This window comes from Bison bison, unplaced genomic scaffold (genome assembly GCF_000754665.1).
Source record: "Bison bison bison isolate TAMUID 2011002044 unplaced genomic scaffold, Bison_UMD1.0 scf7180017864480, whole genome shotgun sequence".
In the NCBI taxonomy this organism is placed as follows: Eukaryota; Metazoa; Chordata; class Mammalia; order Artiodactyla; family Bovidae; genus Bison; species Bison bison.
In genome coordinates this window covers 2,467,547-2,485,585 of record NW_011495040.1, presented here as the reverse complement: position 1 = coordinate 2,485,585, position 18,039 = coordinate 2,467,547, and the positions used below count along the sequence as shown (strand labels likewise).

Here is an 18,039-nt window from a genome sequence, read left to right as displayed (position 1 = left end):
ATGTGTAGAGTCTTCTCTTGTTTTGTTGGAAGAGGGTGTTTGCTATGACCAGTGCATTCTCTTGGCAAAACTCTATTAGCCTTTGCCCTGCTTCATTTTGTACTCCAAGGCCAAATTTGCCTGTTACTCCAGGTGTCTCTTGACTTCCTACTTTTGCATTCCAGTCCATATGATGAAAAGGGCATCTTTTCTGAGTGTTAGTTCTAGAAGGAGCATCTAGTAAGTTTATAGTTATACCTCCATCACCACAATCCCATTGAGAACATTTCATCACATGTTAATTCCCTCTCACCCCTTCTGTGGCCAGTCCCTACCCTCAACTACCAGCCCCAGGCAACCACTGGGTGGTTGAGATTTTATCATGCTACTCTCTCTGTGACTTGGTTATTCAGATTTTTCTGCCTTTAACCAGGTAAAAGCTATAGACAGCTAACCCATGGGAGTTAAGCCAGAGTTTACAAACATGGAAGTGAAAGTTTCATAACGTAACCCATACCTTTGGTTCATGTGGTCTGTGGCCGAGTTGGGTTCTTACACATTTCTGGTCAGCTCCAGACCTCAGACCCCCCTCCAACCCAAATGCTGTTCCCTGTCCTGGGTTTAAATCGATAAATAAAACATTGCCTTTTACTCAGAATTATGCCACTTACCTATATCTCTGAGAAGGACTGTCCTAAAAATTATGGGGTAGAACTGAACATGGAGATTCTACTGAAGAAAATTCATTTTTTAATACCCCTCTGTGGATTCTCACTTTGTGGTTTTCCATGGCAAATGGCTATGTCATTGACAACTGAAGCTGCCTGATGTCTATTTATTCTCAGTCATGGGCAGTCATCAAACTCAGCCTGGAAGTCTTTCAGAAACTGAATCTCCTGTGTCCCTGTGTCGATTCAGGAGCAAAGGGGCTTCCTCTGTCTTTGAGAGAGTCCATAGTCCTCTGTTTGGCGGTGGTCCTCACTCAGAATGGATGTCAGCCAGACTCACCATGTCCTTCCTCACCAGCCTGCTCTGGCTCCCAGCTTTGGCACTGTCTGCAGCAGAGAAGAGGAAGGTTGTGATGCTTCCGGTCTGGACTACAGCTCTGCAAGGCGAGCTGTCCTCCCCGGGCATTTTTCTTCTGAGGTTTGAAGCCGGGAAGAGGAAGGAGGGAGGCTGACCGTGTCACTGGGATGGATTCATTGCACCTGCTATGAATGAGGGACAGGAAGCGTCACCATCATAAGATATAAAAGATATAAATGATGTGCTCTTTCCAGTACTAATAACTTTTTGAAACTGTGATTTTAAAAATAGGGAGGGGGTTCTGCTATATTCAGAGAATTGTTGTTTCTACAAAAGTATTATCATGCAGAAACGAGACAGGACTTTGAGAAAAAAACATAGTTGAGGCAAACATTTAGAACTGTATACAGCAATAATAATCCTCGAAATAGTACTGACACGGTTCAATGACACGTGTAACATGGGGTATTTTACAACATGTTTCAACAAATTGAAACAAAAAAGGAAAAGGGATTGCTGTTGTTTGGCTATTTCCAGTGGCACTGAGAACACTGTCACTGGGATGGATTTATTGCACCTGCTATGAATGAGGAACAGGAGGGGTCACCATCAGAAGGTGCTCTCCTCAAGGTCTAGAAAATTCACTTTGAAGCCTGAGATGGGACTCTCTGCCAGAATGGAAATTTCACTCCTTTCAAATTAAAGAGAAAATCCGGCGGCCAGAAGAGTCATGCTCCGGTCTCCGACTCCATCACCTAACCTCTCTTTCCGGTCCTGAGTCAGTCATAAGGCTTCCATCTCCTAGTACTTTTCCGATGTTCTTTTTAATCCCAGGAGATTTGTAAAACAAGATGCTCGGGATATGCTTCCGTAGTGAGGAGTTAGACCTTTTGTCCTCTAAAAACTGTTATTAATAACCCTCAGGCCTGGGGTCTAGAGACAAGTGTGTACAGCACATGTGGTCCCTGTGCGTGCCCTGCCCGTGCAGTCCGGTGTTAAGTGCCAGTGGTTGCAGAGTGTCACTGAACTTGGAGGCCTGGTCATGGTGAAGCCTCCATTCAGGGTCTTCTTGGGTCACAGCTGGCTTCTTGCTTGGCTTTCTCACTGATTCCTTGCAAAGATGCCAGTTCAAACTCTTGCTCTCAATGGTGATTGTCAGCTGCTCTCTGTGGGCAGAGGCTAGGATCATAGGAGCCTGGGAGGCAATCAGACTAGGTGACCTGCCAGCTCAGTTGTGTCCTTCTGGGTGAACCACCCTGAGCCCACAAAGTGAAGATAGGACAGTCTTGCCAGCTGTCCTAGGTGTCATGCTGGTGACCTGAGACTGTGACCATGTCTGCAGCGTTGTCCGAGGCTCCAAGAACATCACTTCCCTTCTCCAGGCGTGGGGCCAGATCCTCAAGACATAAAAGATATAAATGATGTGCTCTTTCCAGTACTAATAACTTTTTGAAACTGTGATTTTAAAAATAGGGAGGGGGTTCTGCTATATTCAGAGAATTGTTGTTTCTACAAAAATTTTATCATGTAAAAATCAGACAGGACTTTGAGGAAAAAACATAATTGAGGCAAACATTTAGAACTGTATGCTGCTGCTGCTGCTAAGTCACTTTAGTCGTGTCTGACTCTGTGCGACCCCATAGACGGCAGCCCACCAGGCTCCCCCATCCCTAGGATTCTCCAGGCAAGAACACTGGAGTGGGTTGCCATTTCCTTCTCCAATGCATGAAAGTGAAAAGTGAAAGTGAAGTCGCTCAGTCGTGTCCAACTCTTAGCGAGCCCATGGACTGCAGCCTACCAGGCTCCTCCGTCCATGGGATTTTCCAGGTAAGAGTACTGGAGTGGGGTGCCATTGCCTTCTCCGTTAGAACTGTATACAGCAATAATAATCCTCGTAATAGTACTGACACGGTTCAAAAGACATGTTCAATACTAAAAATAAATATCCCAGCAAATAGAGGACCACACACCCACACACACACACATACACACACACACGCACATACAGTTTGATGGAAGGAGGGATAAGGCAAGGCCAAGGCTGTGGCATGTAATGATGAGGACGCAGAGCACAGCAATGAAGGAGAACTTCTGCCAGACGGTCCCAAGGCAGCATTTGGCCAGACTGAGCCAAAGGGCAGACTGTGGGGTGAGTGGCCATTTATTCCATGTTTGTCTGTGTCCCGCTGCCTTCAGCCAGGCTAGTGAACTTGGCCTTCAGCAGTCATTTCTTGTTGATGCAAAACATTAACATTGCAGTGAAAATTGTATACAAAACCAAGGCAGTTTTTTGTTGACAGGACAAAGTTGCAGGTTACACCTAGTTTCCATTCCAGGCTGTGAAGATCGTTACCCTAACTGATAATCCTGTTTTCATCCCACTAGACAGGAACCTGAAACAGGAAATCTTTTTTTTTTTTTCTCTCTCTCTCTCTTTTGGCTATGCTATACAGCATGTGGGATCTTAGTTCCCCAACCAGAAACTAAACCCGGGCCCCCTGCACTGGGAGCGTGGAGTCTTAACCACTGGACCACCAGAGAAGTCCCTGGGAATCTTTTTTCTTTTAAACTGTGGTTTAAAAAAACACCATAAAATTTAAATTTAATTTAAAATTTACCGTATTTATTATTTTTAAATGTAGTTTAGTCCTGTTAAATATATTCACACTGGAACATTTCCATCTTGCTAAACTGAAACTATCCACCCCCCCAGCCCATAGTAATCACCGGTCTATTCTTTCTATTTCTGTGAATTTGACTACATTAGATACTCTGTATAAGTGGAGTTCTACAGTACTTGTCTTTTTGTAACTGGCTTATTTAGATGAGTATATCTTTGAGTTTCATCTGTGTTATATAGCATGTGTCAGGATGTTATGAACCATGAAATCTTCTGAGAAGATTTTTTAAAAATGATATCTTAAACACCTTTTTGAAACCCGGATTTATTTGAATGATCTAGGCCGGAAGGGTGGGAGGTGAGGGCCTTTCTGTTTCACTCATGCAATGAAACATCTTAATTGAGTTTATCTCCTTTTCATGTGGTTCTCCTAGATTTTCCTCTCAAACATCTAGCATAAATTGACTCTTTTTTAAGTATTTTTAAAAGTTTATTTATTTTTGGCTTTGCTGGATCTTTGTTGCTGCACATGGGCTCTCTCTACCACAGAGAGTGGGGACTTCTCTCTAGTTGCCATGCGAGAGCTTCTCATTGCAGTGGTTTCTCTTGTTACAGAGCACAGGCTGTAGGCACACGGGCTTCAGTAGTTACAGCGCTTAGGCTCCATAGTTGTAGCTCATGGGCTCTAGAGCATGGGCTCAGTAGTCGTGGCTCACATGCTTCATTGCCCCTTGACAAGTGAAATTTTCCTGGACTAGGGATCAAACCCTCATCTCCTGCATTGGCAGGAGGATTCTTAACCACTGGGCCACCAGGAAAGGCCCATCAATTAACTCTTAAATACAGTTGTTTTGTGTTACAAGTCAGTCATCCACAAGGGAGCCACGTCCAACAGCACGGGGCTCAGTGTCACTGTCAGAGTGCACTTCTAATGCCTGAAGCCTTTGACACGCAGGTCTGTGTGCTTCATTCCAGAGAGCCCAGCAGTACGCCCAGCAAGTCCTGCAGAAGGAGTGCCGGCCCCAGTTTGCCAAGAGGTCGATGGCACAGCTCTTTGGGAGCAGGTACAGCTTGGACCTGCCACCGTTCGTGACGAAGGTCCCCGCAGAGAGTGAGGCCGAGTACAAGTACGACCCTCCTTTCGGATTCCGCAAGTTCTCTGGGAAAGTCCAGACCCTCTTGGAACTCTTGCCAGAGCATGACTTTCCTGAACACTTGAGAGCCAAGAGCTGCAAGCATTGTGTGGTCATCGGAAGCGGCGGGATCCTCCACGGACTGGAGCTGGGCCATGCCCTGAATCAGTTTGATGTCGTGATACGGTACGGTGGCTTGAAGACCAGCTTCTGTCCTCTAGGCTGTAGCTCACTGCCGTGGGTCAGGGCAGCACCACAAACAGGAAGCACCCAGAACAACCCCACATGTCCCTGCTTTCTGGGGACTCATGTTTTGAGAAGTTGAAACAAAGACATGAAATGATTGGATGCTCCAAACTGTGCGGTACTGACCCTCATTTTGGTAAAAACCTTTTCAGTGGAGTTGAGGGTTGGAAAGATGGGTAGATTCAGATAAGCCAGCAAAGGAGGAAGGCTGTGCTAGGCAGGGCCCGGAGGAGGGTGTGGGGAAGGGGGACATACTTGAGTCAGGGGACACCTGGCTTCTAGGAGTGGGACTTGGGGTGGGTGGACCTGGGAGGTGGCCCTGGCTGGGACCAGAAAACACACAGAAGCATTTAAACACCAGACCCCTGGAGGAGGGCTTGGCAGCCCACTCCAGTATTCTTACCTGGAGAATCCCATGGACAGAGGAGCCTGGTGGACAACAATCCATAGGGTTGCAAAGAATCAACTATGGCTGAAGCAACTAATCACGCTCACTACAGGCAATAGGCAGTCATCCTGAATTACAGGATTTGCTGATAGTTTGACAGTCATGTTAGGAAACACCAGGATTTCCAGTCTGAGGTCTAAGGTATTAGTGGAACCACTGGGATAGTTGAGGAAAATCTCTAGCTAGTGACGAAGGATGACAAGATCCATCTCAGACATTTTGAGCCTGAAAGTGGTGATATGTCCACATAATGCCTTTGTCACCAATAGCTGTGATTTTGGGCAAGTTTCCTTTCTGTCCTGTGCCTTGATTTCCTCATCTGTAAATGGAGGCCATAATGGCACAGAGCTCATAGGGTTACTGTGAAGACAAAATGAGTTAACAGGTGTAAAGCATGTGGAACAGTGTCAGACTTATAGTAGATGCTCAGTGAAAAATGAAAGTGTTAGTTACACAGTCATGTCCGACTCGTTGAGACCACATGGACGGTAGCCTGCCAGGCTACTCTGTCCATGGAGTAGAAGTGTAGAGTCTTAACCACTGGACTGCCAGGGAAGCCCCTCCTTCTCCAAACAAGAACACTAGAGTGCTGTTAGGAGTGATGTTTGGAAAATGTATAGGAAGGAGGAGGAGCTATGGAAGAAAGGGGAGGGCGTATAAGAGGTTTCTAGGAAAGAACCAGACTTTTTTGTAAGGGCCAAGAGAGAGAAGAAACAAAGAACAAGTTTTAAGGCAAAATGTATGAAGTATGGGAGTGGGGTCAGGGCTTCAGGGGTGGGGAAGTTGTTGAGGTGAAGCAGGGTGTAAGTGCTTCCTTCCTGTGAGGGCTTCCTGTGTGCCAGATGCTGTCACGGGCTCTGGTGTGTCTCAAGCCTTGGAGAAGCCATCCTGTTAGCTAGTGTCAGAGATGAGGACACGGAGGCACCACAGGGCATGGAGTTCGGACCAGACCCTGACACTCCAAACGCAGAGTGTTGAGGCTTCCAGAACCTCAGCCCCAGCTCTGTGTGAGCAGCTGAGCGATGTGCACAGGCAGCACTGGAGGAGGTAGACGGGACCCTGTGCCCATCTTAACGGTACACGAGTGGGATATGGGAGGAGACAAAGTGAGAAACTGGGGTATACTCTCTGGCCAGGGGAGAGATACTGTGAAAGAGAAGGGCGGCCTTGAGCTGACCTTGAGGAAAGGTGGGATTTGGCTAATGAGACGGCTTCAGCAAAGAATGAGACTCTTCAGGGACTTCCCTGGTGGTCCAGTGGCTGAGACTCTGCACTTCCAATCCGGGGGTCCCAGGTTTGCTCCCTGGTCAGGGAACTAGATCCTACATGTCACAGCTAAGACCTGGCGCAGCCCAATAAATAAGTAAAAATTAATTAATTAAAAATTTTTAAAAAGAAACAAAAAATGAGAATATTCAGAGCATGTGACAATGTCTGGCTCACAGGAAGCACCTAGAAACAGCAGTTTCATCGCCTCTCACCCCAACATTGTTCACAGCCCCTAAAAGAAAGATGGGATTTGACCTTGAAGAAAGGGGGCAGGGAAATCTGGGTGAGGAGCCCTGCCTGGCAGGAGGAGAGTGCAAGAGGGGACAGGGGCTGGCTCGATGACCAGTGGTGGTGGGGCCAGACTGGGAGGCATGGACGTCATGCGTAGGCACTGGAAGCCATGGAGCGCTGGGGACTAAGGAGGGAGACTTAGCCGATTGTAACGGAAATCAGTTGACAAATGTTTGGTGGGTAACTTTCAGGTTTAAAGCAGTTCTACAATTAACAGAAAAGTTGCCAGAGTCATACAAAGAACTCCCCTTTTCCCAGATTCCCCAGCTGATAACACTTGATCACACTGGCTTTATAATTTTCTCTCTTTATATTTTATTATTCTTTTCTGAACCCTTGGAGAGTTAGTTGCAAATTTCAAGCTCCTTCTTTACACCTAAATACTTCAGTGTGCATTTCCTGAGAACAAGGACATTCTGTTATAGAACTACAAGATGATATTCAGAATAAGGAGATTAACACTGATGCAGGAGAGACTTATTTACAATCCTTATTCAGATTTCACCAGTTATTCCAGTAGTGTCCATTATTTAAAAAGAAAGGAGGGGTTTCCCTGGCAGTCCAGTTGTTAAGACTCTACACTTCCACTGCAGGGGACACGGGTTCAGTCCCAGGTTGGGGAACTAAGATCCCACATGCCTCACAGTACAGCCAAAAATTTTTTTTAAATAAAGGAAAAGAAAAAGAATATAACTGGTCCAGGATCATACTCTGCATTTAGTTGTCATGTCTAATAATATCTTTTAATAATCCAGGACTTAGGTATCTGAGATCTAGAAGAGGAAGTAGAAGTAGAATGGAAAAGAAAGGTTTATACAGATGTGATAATACAGGGAAAAGACCAAACAGACTTTTCTTGAGATTTCAAAACTATGTACCTGGGTGAGTGATACTGCTTTAAAAAGAATTCTTAATGTTTCCCCCAGACCGTCCACACTGGCAAAGCCTCCATCGATCTAACAGTGGTCAGTACCCCAAATTCCTGCTTTAATTTAAGACCAGGTTGCACCCTGGTAGCTTAGCCAGTAAAGAATCTGCCTGTCATGCAGGAGACCCTAGTTCAATCCCTCGGTTAGGAAGATCCCCTGGAGAAGGGAATGGCAACCCATTCCAGTATTCTTGCTTGGAGAATACCCTGGACAGAGGAGCCTGATAGGCTATAGTCCATGGGGTTGCAAAGAGTTGGACACAACTGAACGACTTTCACTTCACTTTGCACTTGGGCCCAGTGCCCTCCTTGGGCCCAGCCCTGTCTGTGTAACTATGGTTTGTGTCTGCTTTGCTGTGGTTTCTAGGTTTTCTTTTCTGATTATCTTTTTGAAATTCTGGCAAGGACCACTAATATCCAAGCACAGTGAAAAGCTTTCAAGGAAACATTACTAGTGCCCGGAGAACACACACGGTGTAATGTGTTTAGGTTGGCTTAACATGGCAGGACTGGATGGAATTGTTTGTCATTCATAGATTGGATCCGGGCAGATGTTGCTAGTTCACAGACTGAAGACTTCGCTCATCAACACCTGGAAAGGGTAGAGCTGAGGGATGATGGGGCTGCTGGAGGGGAGGCACCCTACCCCCAGCCATACCCTCATTCCCAGTCCTTGAAAAATGTGGAAAACATGCTGCAGGAATTTTGCACGTGATAAAGCTGTTAATGTCAGTTTATCTTTGTCCTTTTTACTTTAATAGGTTAAACAATGCACCAGTTGAAGGATATTCAGAGCATGTTGGCAATAAAACCACTATAAGGATGACTTATCCAGAAGGTGCACCTCTGTCTGACCTTGAATATTATTCCAGTGACTTGTTTGTTACTGTTCTATTTAAGAGTGTTGACTTCAACTGGCTTCAGGCAATGGTCAAAAATGAAACCCTGGTAAGCACTAGAAATTCATCCATTGGATGTGCCTTTGTAAAAAGTGAAGGACTCTCTAACTGGAATTATAGGGTTTTTTTGTTTTTGTTTTTTGTTTAACTTAAAATGATTTTAAGTTAACATCCATGCTTTTGTGTTGTCTTTCAAATAGCTACTCCTTTTGTTGAAGCCCCTCAGAACTCCCCTTGGGAAATTGCTTTCAGAACCCAAGTCACACATGGAAACCGGTATCATTACTTAGTGGAAATGAAAAGCATGGGACCAAAATTGCTATGACTGAGGTTGACCACCCAGCTGATTTACCAGACTTGAATTTACATGGCTTCTGGCTGTTGTCAGAAATTAGACTTAATGTGCATGAGTATAAATTATTATCAAGGCTGCTCAGAAGAATATCCATAAATTCTCTGAGGGGTCTTTTCAAAGAGAGTCTCCAAAAGTGCTTTGATTGGTGGTTCTCTTGGAGTCAATTCACAGCGTTTCAAAAGGGCGGATGTGGATGAGATGGCCCTGGCTCCGTATTCCTTTTGTTTTTCTTTACAGTAATTTATCACCCTACTTTATGAGGCCCCCTCCATTATGTTGAAATAAATTTTAGAGGTCAACTTTTAAGGAGTGTGTGTGCATTTATATGCACTTGTACAATCTGGCTGACTGTAAAATTAATAGGACATATCAAACTCTTTAGAGAAGCTTCACATGATGGAGAATTTGTGTCTCCAAAATTTATTGGGGTCCTCTGGATTTCCTCTGGGTAGTTTTTCTAGTTGAAAGATGGAGCACATATGAAATGATTTATAGTCAGACAAGAGATATCACCAGACAGGAAGTGGAGTAAGTGGCTGGGGGCAGGGGCATGGTGGGGCCTGAGCACAAGTGGGCCTCAAACTGAATCTATTTGCTTGATCTTCCCTGGACAAAATGATGGCTTTGGATCCTGAAAAGACCTACCATCTGAGGCTATTACCTTAAGAACTTCTTTCCCCAAACTGATAAGAGTTGCTTCTGCAGTTCCTTTCCTTGTCCAGTGCCACCTTCCTGAATCAGATCCTTACCATTGCATGGCTCTGTGATTTTGCCACAGAATGCAGAACACAAACCCATGTGGGGCCACACCCACAGCTTTGCCCTCATTAGCAGGGGCCACATTCTCCGCCTCCTCTGATAACTTGATTAACTCCCCCTAATGATTGCTTGCTCTCTTTCCTTAGCCATTTTGGGTGCGGCTCTTCTTTTGGAAGCAGGTGGCGGAAAAAATCCCACTACAGCCGAAACAGTTCAGGATTTTGAATCCAGTTATTATCAAAGAGACTGCCTTTGATATCCTTCAATACTCAGAGCCTCAGTCGAGGTTCTGGGGCCGCGATAAGGTATTTTTGTCACTGCTGATACATAACTGTTCCCCTTTGTGTTGGGAAGGAGCCGCCTATACGCCTTTCAGTTAGGCTCAGCTGTAGACCCAGGAGGATCTTCCAGAAATGACACCTTATTGTGTTCCGTGTATGTTTACCTCTCGACATCTTGACCTTAGAGGCTCCCCATTGTTTAATCCTTTCACCCCCAGTAGTTCATCTCTTTAGTATAGTTAGCACTTTGATCACTGAAATGTTATTTAAGGTATTCTTATTCCAGGAATCCATAAAAAGTTACTCCAAGACTCCAGAAAAGTTGTCTACATTTTAGCACTACAGGCCACTTAAGAGAAAATTGACGTTTATCATCACTCTCGAGGACCCTCATGGGCTGCAGTCTGTAGGGTCACAAGGAGTTGGACACGACAGCATGCACATGCACACATACATAGGTGATAGCAAATAGGCAGTTTCTGTAGATCAGGGGTCCACAACCTCCAGAATCTAATGCCTGATGATCTGAGGTAGAGCCGGTATAATAATAATAGAAATAAAGTGCACAATAAATGTAACATGCTTGAATCATCCCGAAACCATCCCCAGCCCCCAGGTTCATAGAAAAACTGTCTTCCACAAAACCGGTCCCTGGTGCCAAAAAACTTGGGGAACCCTGCTCTCGAGCAGTGCTTTTCCATTGCTGCCTGAGTCCCACACCCCAAACGTTCCGATTCATCTGTCTGTGCTGTGGTCTGTACACTGGGATTTTCAAAGTTCCCTGGGTAGTTTTGTTTTGCAGCCCACTCTGAGAACCTTTGTGCTGCAGATGGTTCACTGCAGTAGATTCTTTACCGACAGTCAGCTTGTGTGGCTCTGGTCAGAGATGCCTTTATCACCTGTTTCTTCATAATCTAAAGAACTATCCGTCCTAAGTCGCCTCAGTCATGTCCCACTCTTTGCGACCCCAGGGACTGTAGCCCACCAGGCTCCTCTGTCCATGGGATTCTCCAGGCAAGAATACTGGCATGGGTTGCCATTTCCTTGTCCAGAGGATCTTCCCAACCCAAGGATCGAACCTGCATCTTTTAGGTTTCCTATACTGGCAGGTGGGTTCTTTACCACTAGGGCCACCTCCTGTGTCTCTAAATAAAACTTTTGTAAAAGCAGTGGAAATCATTTTTAAATAGAATTTTAAGCAAAGCATTTATATATAAGGGAGAGCAAGGAATTTTTTAATGTGAGGTTCTGCTACCCACACCAGGGGCCTGAGATACCTCCTAGGAGCTGGGACTGATCCAGGAGGGAATTTGCAACACTGAACTGGACCCGGAGGGTCCTCATCCAATAGACAGATGAGCAGCTTCCATTTGCCCTTTGAAGCAAATTCTAAATAAAAAGATGATTTAACACAACTTTGTAAATTTTAAATTAAGAATTCTGTGGTTGTTAAGGAAAGTAAGTATCTGAATATTGTTGTTTAGTTGCTAAGTTGTGTTTGACTCTTTGTGATCTCATGGACTGTAGCCTACAGCCTCCCTTTGTCCATGGGATTTCCCAGGAGAGAATACTGGACTGGGGAGCCATTTCCTTCTCGGGGGGATCTTCAGTAAGAGCTGAATCTGACTCTGGCTCCAGCCTCGGGCTTGGGTACCCAGCTCAGGTGAAACAGTTCACGTGGTGGAAGTGGTTCCCTTCACAGGCCGCCGTTTTCCTCGGGGGCTGTGCCCTCCATCCACGGGGAGCCCAGGAGGGCCATGTGATTCCTGCCATTGCAGGAACATGGTCAAGATCCGTGGTGCCTTTTCCCTCTCAGAGGAAAGCAGCCCCATCCCCTACCAGTGACTGTCAGGTCTCTGGCTCTAGCTGGCTTCCCCTATGCAGAGCACGTGCGGTCCCCCAGAATGTGGGCTTATAATTTTTAACCTGTTGGCATCACTTTTAACAAAACAATTATCCTAAAAAAAGATGACATACTGCAGCAAGACTCTTAAACTAAGTTATAAGAGATTTCAGTATAAATATACCTAGATTTCTGTACCTTTTAAATGGCCTGGTTTCTTTATTAGATAGTATTAATAGAGTATTTTTACTTTATTTTACTCCATAGTATTTTTTAAGCACAGGCACATGCTCATTTGTTGGTTTTCAGGTCGATTTTATTTAAAAAATAACCTTTAAAAATTTAATTACATAAAATATGAAATTGCTAATAGAAAGGGGTATCAGAAACAAAGTTAGTGGGGGGAAATTTATCATAGAAACAATGGAATAAATACTCTCAAAACATTAAGTGAAAGTGAAGTTGCTCAGTCGTGTCCAACTCTTTGCAACCCCATTGGCTGTAGCCTACCAGGCTCCACCATCCATGGAATTTTCCAGGCAAGAGTACTGGAATGGGTTGCCATTTCCTTCTCCAGGGGATCTTCCCGACCCAGCAATCAAACCTGGGTCTCCCACATTACAGGCAGACGCTTTACCATCTGAGCCACCAGGGAAGATCTTATTAAATCAAAAAGAGAACAATGAGCCAAAAAAGAAATGGGAAAGGAATTTGAACAGACATTCACAAAAGAAATTAATTTAGCCAAGGAATAGATGATAAAATGTTCAATTTCACCAGTAATGAAATAAAAGGAAATTAAAGCTACAATGACATTTTTTGCATGTTTTCTTAGCAGAGATTTAAACGCTTGATAATGTCCTTGTTTGGCAGGAATGTAGGTAGAATTTAAGTTGGCACTTTTTCTGGAGGGTAGTTTGGCAATGTATGTATCAATTTAAAATATGAATAGGGAAATTAAGAAGGACTCTAAAATTTTTATTATAAGGAAATTAGAGATAATCTGCAAGGCTATTCTAAGTGGTTCATCATAGCCAAGGATTAATATAGCCTATTGAAATTGATGCTTTCTAATTGTAGTGCTAGAGAGGACTCTTGAGAGTCCCTTGGACTGCAAGGAGATCAAACCAGTCAATCCTAAAGGAAATCAACACTGAATATTCATTGGAAGGACTAACGCTGAAGTTCCAATACTTTTGCCACCTGATGGCAAAGAGCTGACTCATTGGAAAAGATAACTGATGCTGGAAAAGATTGAAGACAGGAGGAGAAGGGGACAGTAGAGAATGAGATAGTTAAGATAGCATCACTGACTCAATAGATGTGAATTTGGCAAACTCCAGGAGATAGTGAATAGAGGAGCACGGTGTGCTGCAGTCCATGGGGTCGAAAGAGCTGGACACAACTTAGCGACTGTGACCGAACAACAACAAATTCTTGACCTGCTGGGTGTGCGCTGGCTGCAGTTGGAGAGGACAGGACACCACCTGAGTGTCCTAAGCCCAAGCCAGAGGCAGGCTTTCTATGGATCAATTTCCCTTGGTTTCTGTTTGCAAACCTGCAAAATGACTGTTGAGTTCCTTTATAATAAGGGAGGCTGACTTGAGAGGTCGACACGGCACACTGGGGACCAGGAAGCGGTTTTTACCGAATGGTGGGCTCCCTGGATGTTTCCGAATCCCACCTTCATCTGTGAACTCTGAAGGGTTCCCTGTTGTCCTGGTTGACAGAAAAGGGCAGTTGCTTGTAGAAGCCACAGACTCTGCTCAGATGAATATGTTAGTAGATGCAAAAGAATATCAAGTAGTAGATGGGCAGTAGCCTCCAGGAGGGCTCTCTGTATTCCTGTCTGCCACCCTGTGTGTTACCTTTATCTACAAACTGCATTGGAAATTCAGAGAGCATGCTTCCAGGTGTACTAGCGGCAAGATGTCGGACATGAAGAGGGAACTGCGATACAGTCAGAATTCAGAATTGGACATTTGGCATTCTAGCCCAAAGCCAGTAAGGGTACATTTGAGGGGGAAAAAACCCAAATGTGAAAGCCCATAATTTGAGGTTAAAAATGTATTTGCTTGATCAGAGAGTAAGCAGAAATTGACTGAGCAACAGGACATGTGAAAATGACCTAGGGACGTTATTTGCCGGGAAAACGGATGGGGGCCTTAACCTGCAGGTAAGGGGTGAACACAGTCTTCACAGGGCAGGTTCTGAGTCCCCTCTGTTCTCAGGCAGAGGCTGTATGGAGCCAGGAGCCAGTCAGGACAGGATGGGCTCCAAAATCCATGTCCCAAGAAGGGCTATGGCTACTTATCCCAGAGCAGCCCATGTGGACTTTTCTCATGTAAGAGAGGACATGAGGTTGATTCGCCATTATGGTCATCCTTTGTAGGGCTGGTGGGTGAAGGTTTGAGAAAGAATACCTTTTAGCTTGGTGCTTAAAGGACCCGCCAGGCTGCCTTTCGCTGATATGTTCAAAGAATTTACATCGGGACTTCCTTGGGGGGTCCAGTGGTTAAGACTCCATGCTTCTAATGCAGGGGAAAGTGAAGTTGCTCAGTCGTGTCCGACTCTTTGTGACCCCATGGACTGTAGCCCACCAGGCTCCTCTGTCCATGGGATTTTCCAGGCAATAGTACTGGAGTGGATTGCCATTTCCTTCTCCAGGGGATCTTCCCAACCCAGGGATCGAACCCAGGTCTCCTGCATTGTAGACAGATGTTTTACCATCTAAGCCACCATGGAAGTCCATGCAGGGGACCCAGGTTCAATCCCTGGTCAGGGAACTAGATCCTACATGCTGCAACTAAGACCTAGTGCAGCCAAATAAATACATACTTTAGAAAAGAAGAATTCACATCACAGACCATGTTTTAGAGTCCAGATTCCTGACTTGGATGGCAGGTCAGACTTTAGAATTGGGTGATCTGTAAAATGGTGTGATATATAAAGTTGCAGTCCTCAGTACATATTTGCATTACTTTGCATAGCATGTAGCGAACCTGGAAAGCAATGACTTGTGCTAAGACCTTTTTTCTTTGTCTCTTCTCCTTTGCAGAATGTCCCCACGATTGGTGTCATTGCCGTCGTCTTAGCCACACATCTGTGCGATGAAGTCAGTTTGGCGGGCTTCAGCTACGCCCTCAACCAACCCAGAACCCCTTTGCACTACTTCGACAATCTCTGCATGGCTGCCATGAACTTTCAGACCATGCACAATGTGACCACAGAGACCAATTTCCTTCTGAAGCTGGTCCGAGAGGGCGTGGTGAGAGATCTCAGCGGAGGCATCCATAGTGAATTTTGAGCCCAAAAAACCTCACTTGAAAATGCAGCTCCGGGGGACTTCCCTGGCCATCCAGTGGTTAAGACTCTGTGCTTCCAATGCTGGGGGCCCGGGTTCAATCCCCATTCTGGGAACTAAGATCCCGCATACTGTGAGGCACAGCCAAAAAAGAAAAAAATGCAGCTCTGACCCAGAGGGCTGTTTTTCACAGCCTTCTTGATGAATCTCATCCTGCAAGTACTTTGAAGTGCAGCCAGTGTTTTTTAACTTTTAATTTAAAAAACAAAAGCAACCACAAAAGTTCTGCTTTTCCCACTTTCTCCCCCTATTTATTTGAGGCCAGTGTTTTTGCACAAAATTTTGTAAGTTAATTTTGAGAATGGGAAAGACTTTCCAAAGAGAATTGTATGTCATGATGTTTTATTGTATGGTAAGGAAGTTATTTAATTTGTAAAAGCTCTGTTCCTGTCTACGGCACACAGAATCCCAGGTCATTAAGTGGAAGAAGGGAGGTGACTCCTTTGATGACAGTCCCGAATGCCTGATTCTGGTTCTCTGTTAGTCTATTTGGTGGGACGAATGTCGGACGCACTTTCAGGGTGACATGCTCGGTAGTTAAACCACTGGTTGGGCCAAGCTAGTGCGTGAGGCCTGGGCCACTTGGAGAATTCATGGTCCCTCTCTCTTGATCTGCCTTCCGCCAGAAGTCTTAGAGGAAGCAAGCAGGAGAAATATACTGGAGGCCCCTGGTCAGGGAGGGACACTGAGACACTCTCTGTGTCCTCTGAGTTCTGCAAAGCTGCCTCGGGTGGCAGAAGCCACGATCTTCCCTGCAATTAAGATAACTCTTAGATTTCTGGGAGTTTTTAACTTGCCCTTCCAAACACTTAAGTGTTCATCCAAATTATTCCACAGTCTTCTCTGAGGTGGCTTATAAAAATTAGGACAAAACCTCTGTTCTCCAGAGTCATAGGGGAGTAAACTCTTTCTAGGAATGTTTTCCGAAACACTGAAATGAAGTCTTCCCAGTGTTATAAGTTGCCTATTTAAAAAAAAATTTTTCTTGAATGCCTATTTGGCAGTGTGTACCAGGCAGTGTGCCGGTCAAAAAAAAGAATAAAAGCTTTTGAGGAACTCTTACGAGCTAGTTAATTTGAATTTTTTTTTTAAGAAAAGAAGTTTATAAGTGTAGTAAAATGTCCTTCTTGGATGCTGCTGCCGGGCAGGACCTCACCATAGGGACAGAGGAGAGGGGAGGAAGGGACCTCCTGCTACCCCTGCGTCTCTCTCTTCTCCAGCTCCCTGGGTACTGCTGCCCCCTCCCCCTGCAATTCTCATGTCACCCACAGCCCTGGTGCAGCTCTGACCCCCAGCCAAGGCCAGTGGCTCCCACATCTGCCAGCTCCTCGGCCTGGGCCAGGCAAAGAGCTGGATCATAGCCCTGAACAAGTCCCTCAGATCTCCAGGGTCCTGGGGCCAAGCTCAGAAGGGCCCGAGTAGCAAAATAGCATTTCTCTGATTTTGTGTCTTTTCTTAAAATTTTCTATGGATTTTGCTTTCTACTCTGTAAGACACATCTCACCCCTTAGATGGTGAGACTTAAGTGCTTCCCTGGTGGCTCCATGGTTAAGAATGCACGCCAATGAAAGAGACATAGGTTTGATCCCGGGTCCGGGAAGATGCCACATGCCTTGGAGCAACTAAGCCCGTGTGCCACAACTATTGAGTCTGCACTCTAGAGCCCAGAGCACTGCAATACTGAAACCCGCACACCTAGAGCCCATAAGCGAAGCTACTGCAATGAGAAGCCTGAGCACTGCAACTATGGGGTAGCCCCCACTCGCCTCAGCTAGAGAAAAGCCTGCGATACTGCAAAGACTCAGCAACAGCCACACACACACACACACAATATATATATATATATATATATATTTAATGGTGAGACTTAGCTTTGAATATTGAGACTCAGCATCTGTCCTGTGATTCAGATCGGTCCAGGCCTGCACCACGCATCACCCCATCATCCTCAGGGGCTACTTAGAGAAGACCCCATGGACTGTAGCCACCAGGCTCCTCTATCCATGGAATTCTCCAGGCAAGAATACTGGAGTGGGTTGCCATTTCTCCAGGGAATCTTCCCAACCCAGGGATTGAACCCGCATCTCCTGTGTCTGCTGCAATGCCAAGTGATTCTTTACCTCTGAGCCAGCTGGGAAACTAAAGCAGCCCAGATGTTTATATAAGAAGACAAGAAGCAGCTAGGGCCTAACACTCGGACAGCTTTCCAAGTATTGTGTGCACCACCTTATGGGTGTGTGTGATCTCCTGTGCCCCTGCCTTGCACCAGCGTTGGGAAGCAGTCTGTCCAGCGCTTTCCAGCTTTCATTTCAGCGAATGTCAGCCCTGGGTCTGTGCCTCTCAACTTTTCATTTCTAGCAGGCAGTACATGCTCTAAATCAGTGGTCCCCAACCGTTTAGGCACCAGGGGCTGGTTTCGTGGAAGGCAGTTTTTCTACGGATCGGGGATGCAAGTGATGGGGAGCAGCCATAAGTATAGATGAAGCTTCGCTCAACCGCCCTCTGCTCATCTCCTGTGTGCAGCCCAGTTCCTGACAAGCCACGGACTTCTTAAGAGTCCCTTGGACTGCTAGGAGATCAAACCAGTTAATCCTAAAG

General features: G+C 45.5%; 1 protein-coding gene across 3 annotated transcripts in view; it reads left to right on the top strand.

Annotated features, from left to right (window-relative positions):
* The window catches only part of ST3GAL5 (ST3 beta-galactoside alpha-2,3-sialyltransferase 5), a 57,896-nt gene extending 41,393 nt beyond the window's left edge, over positions 1–16,503 (top strand). For 2 of the 3 annotated variants that reach the window (XM_010862203.1, XM_010862204.1), the window contains exons 4-7: positions 4,601–4,944; positions 8,702–8,888; positions 10,100–10,258; positions 15,136–16,503. In XM_010862203.1, coding sequence (XP_010860505.1) covers positions 4,601–4,944; positions 8,702–8,888; positions 10,100–10,258; positions 15,136–15,384 — 939 coding nt within the window. In that variant the 3' untranslated portion in view covers positions 15,385–16,503. The remainder of the gene's footprint in view (positions 1–4,600; positions 4,945–8,701; positions 8,889–10,099; positions 10,259–15,135) is intronic. The other variant, XM_010862205.1, reaches the window with a different exon arrangement.
* Positions 16,504–18,039: the final 1,536 nt, after the last annotated feature.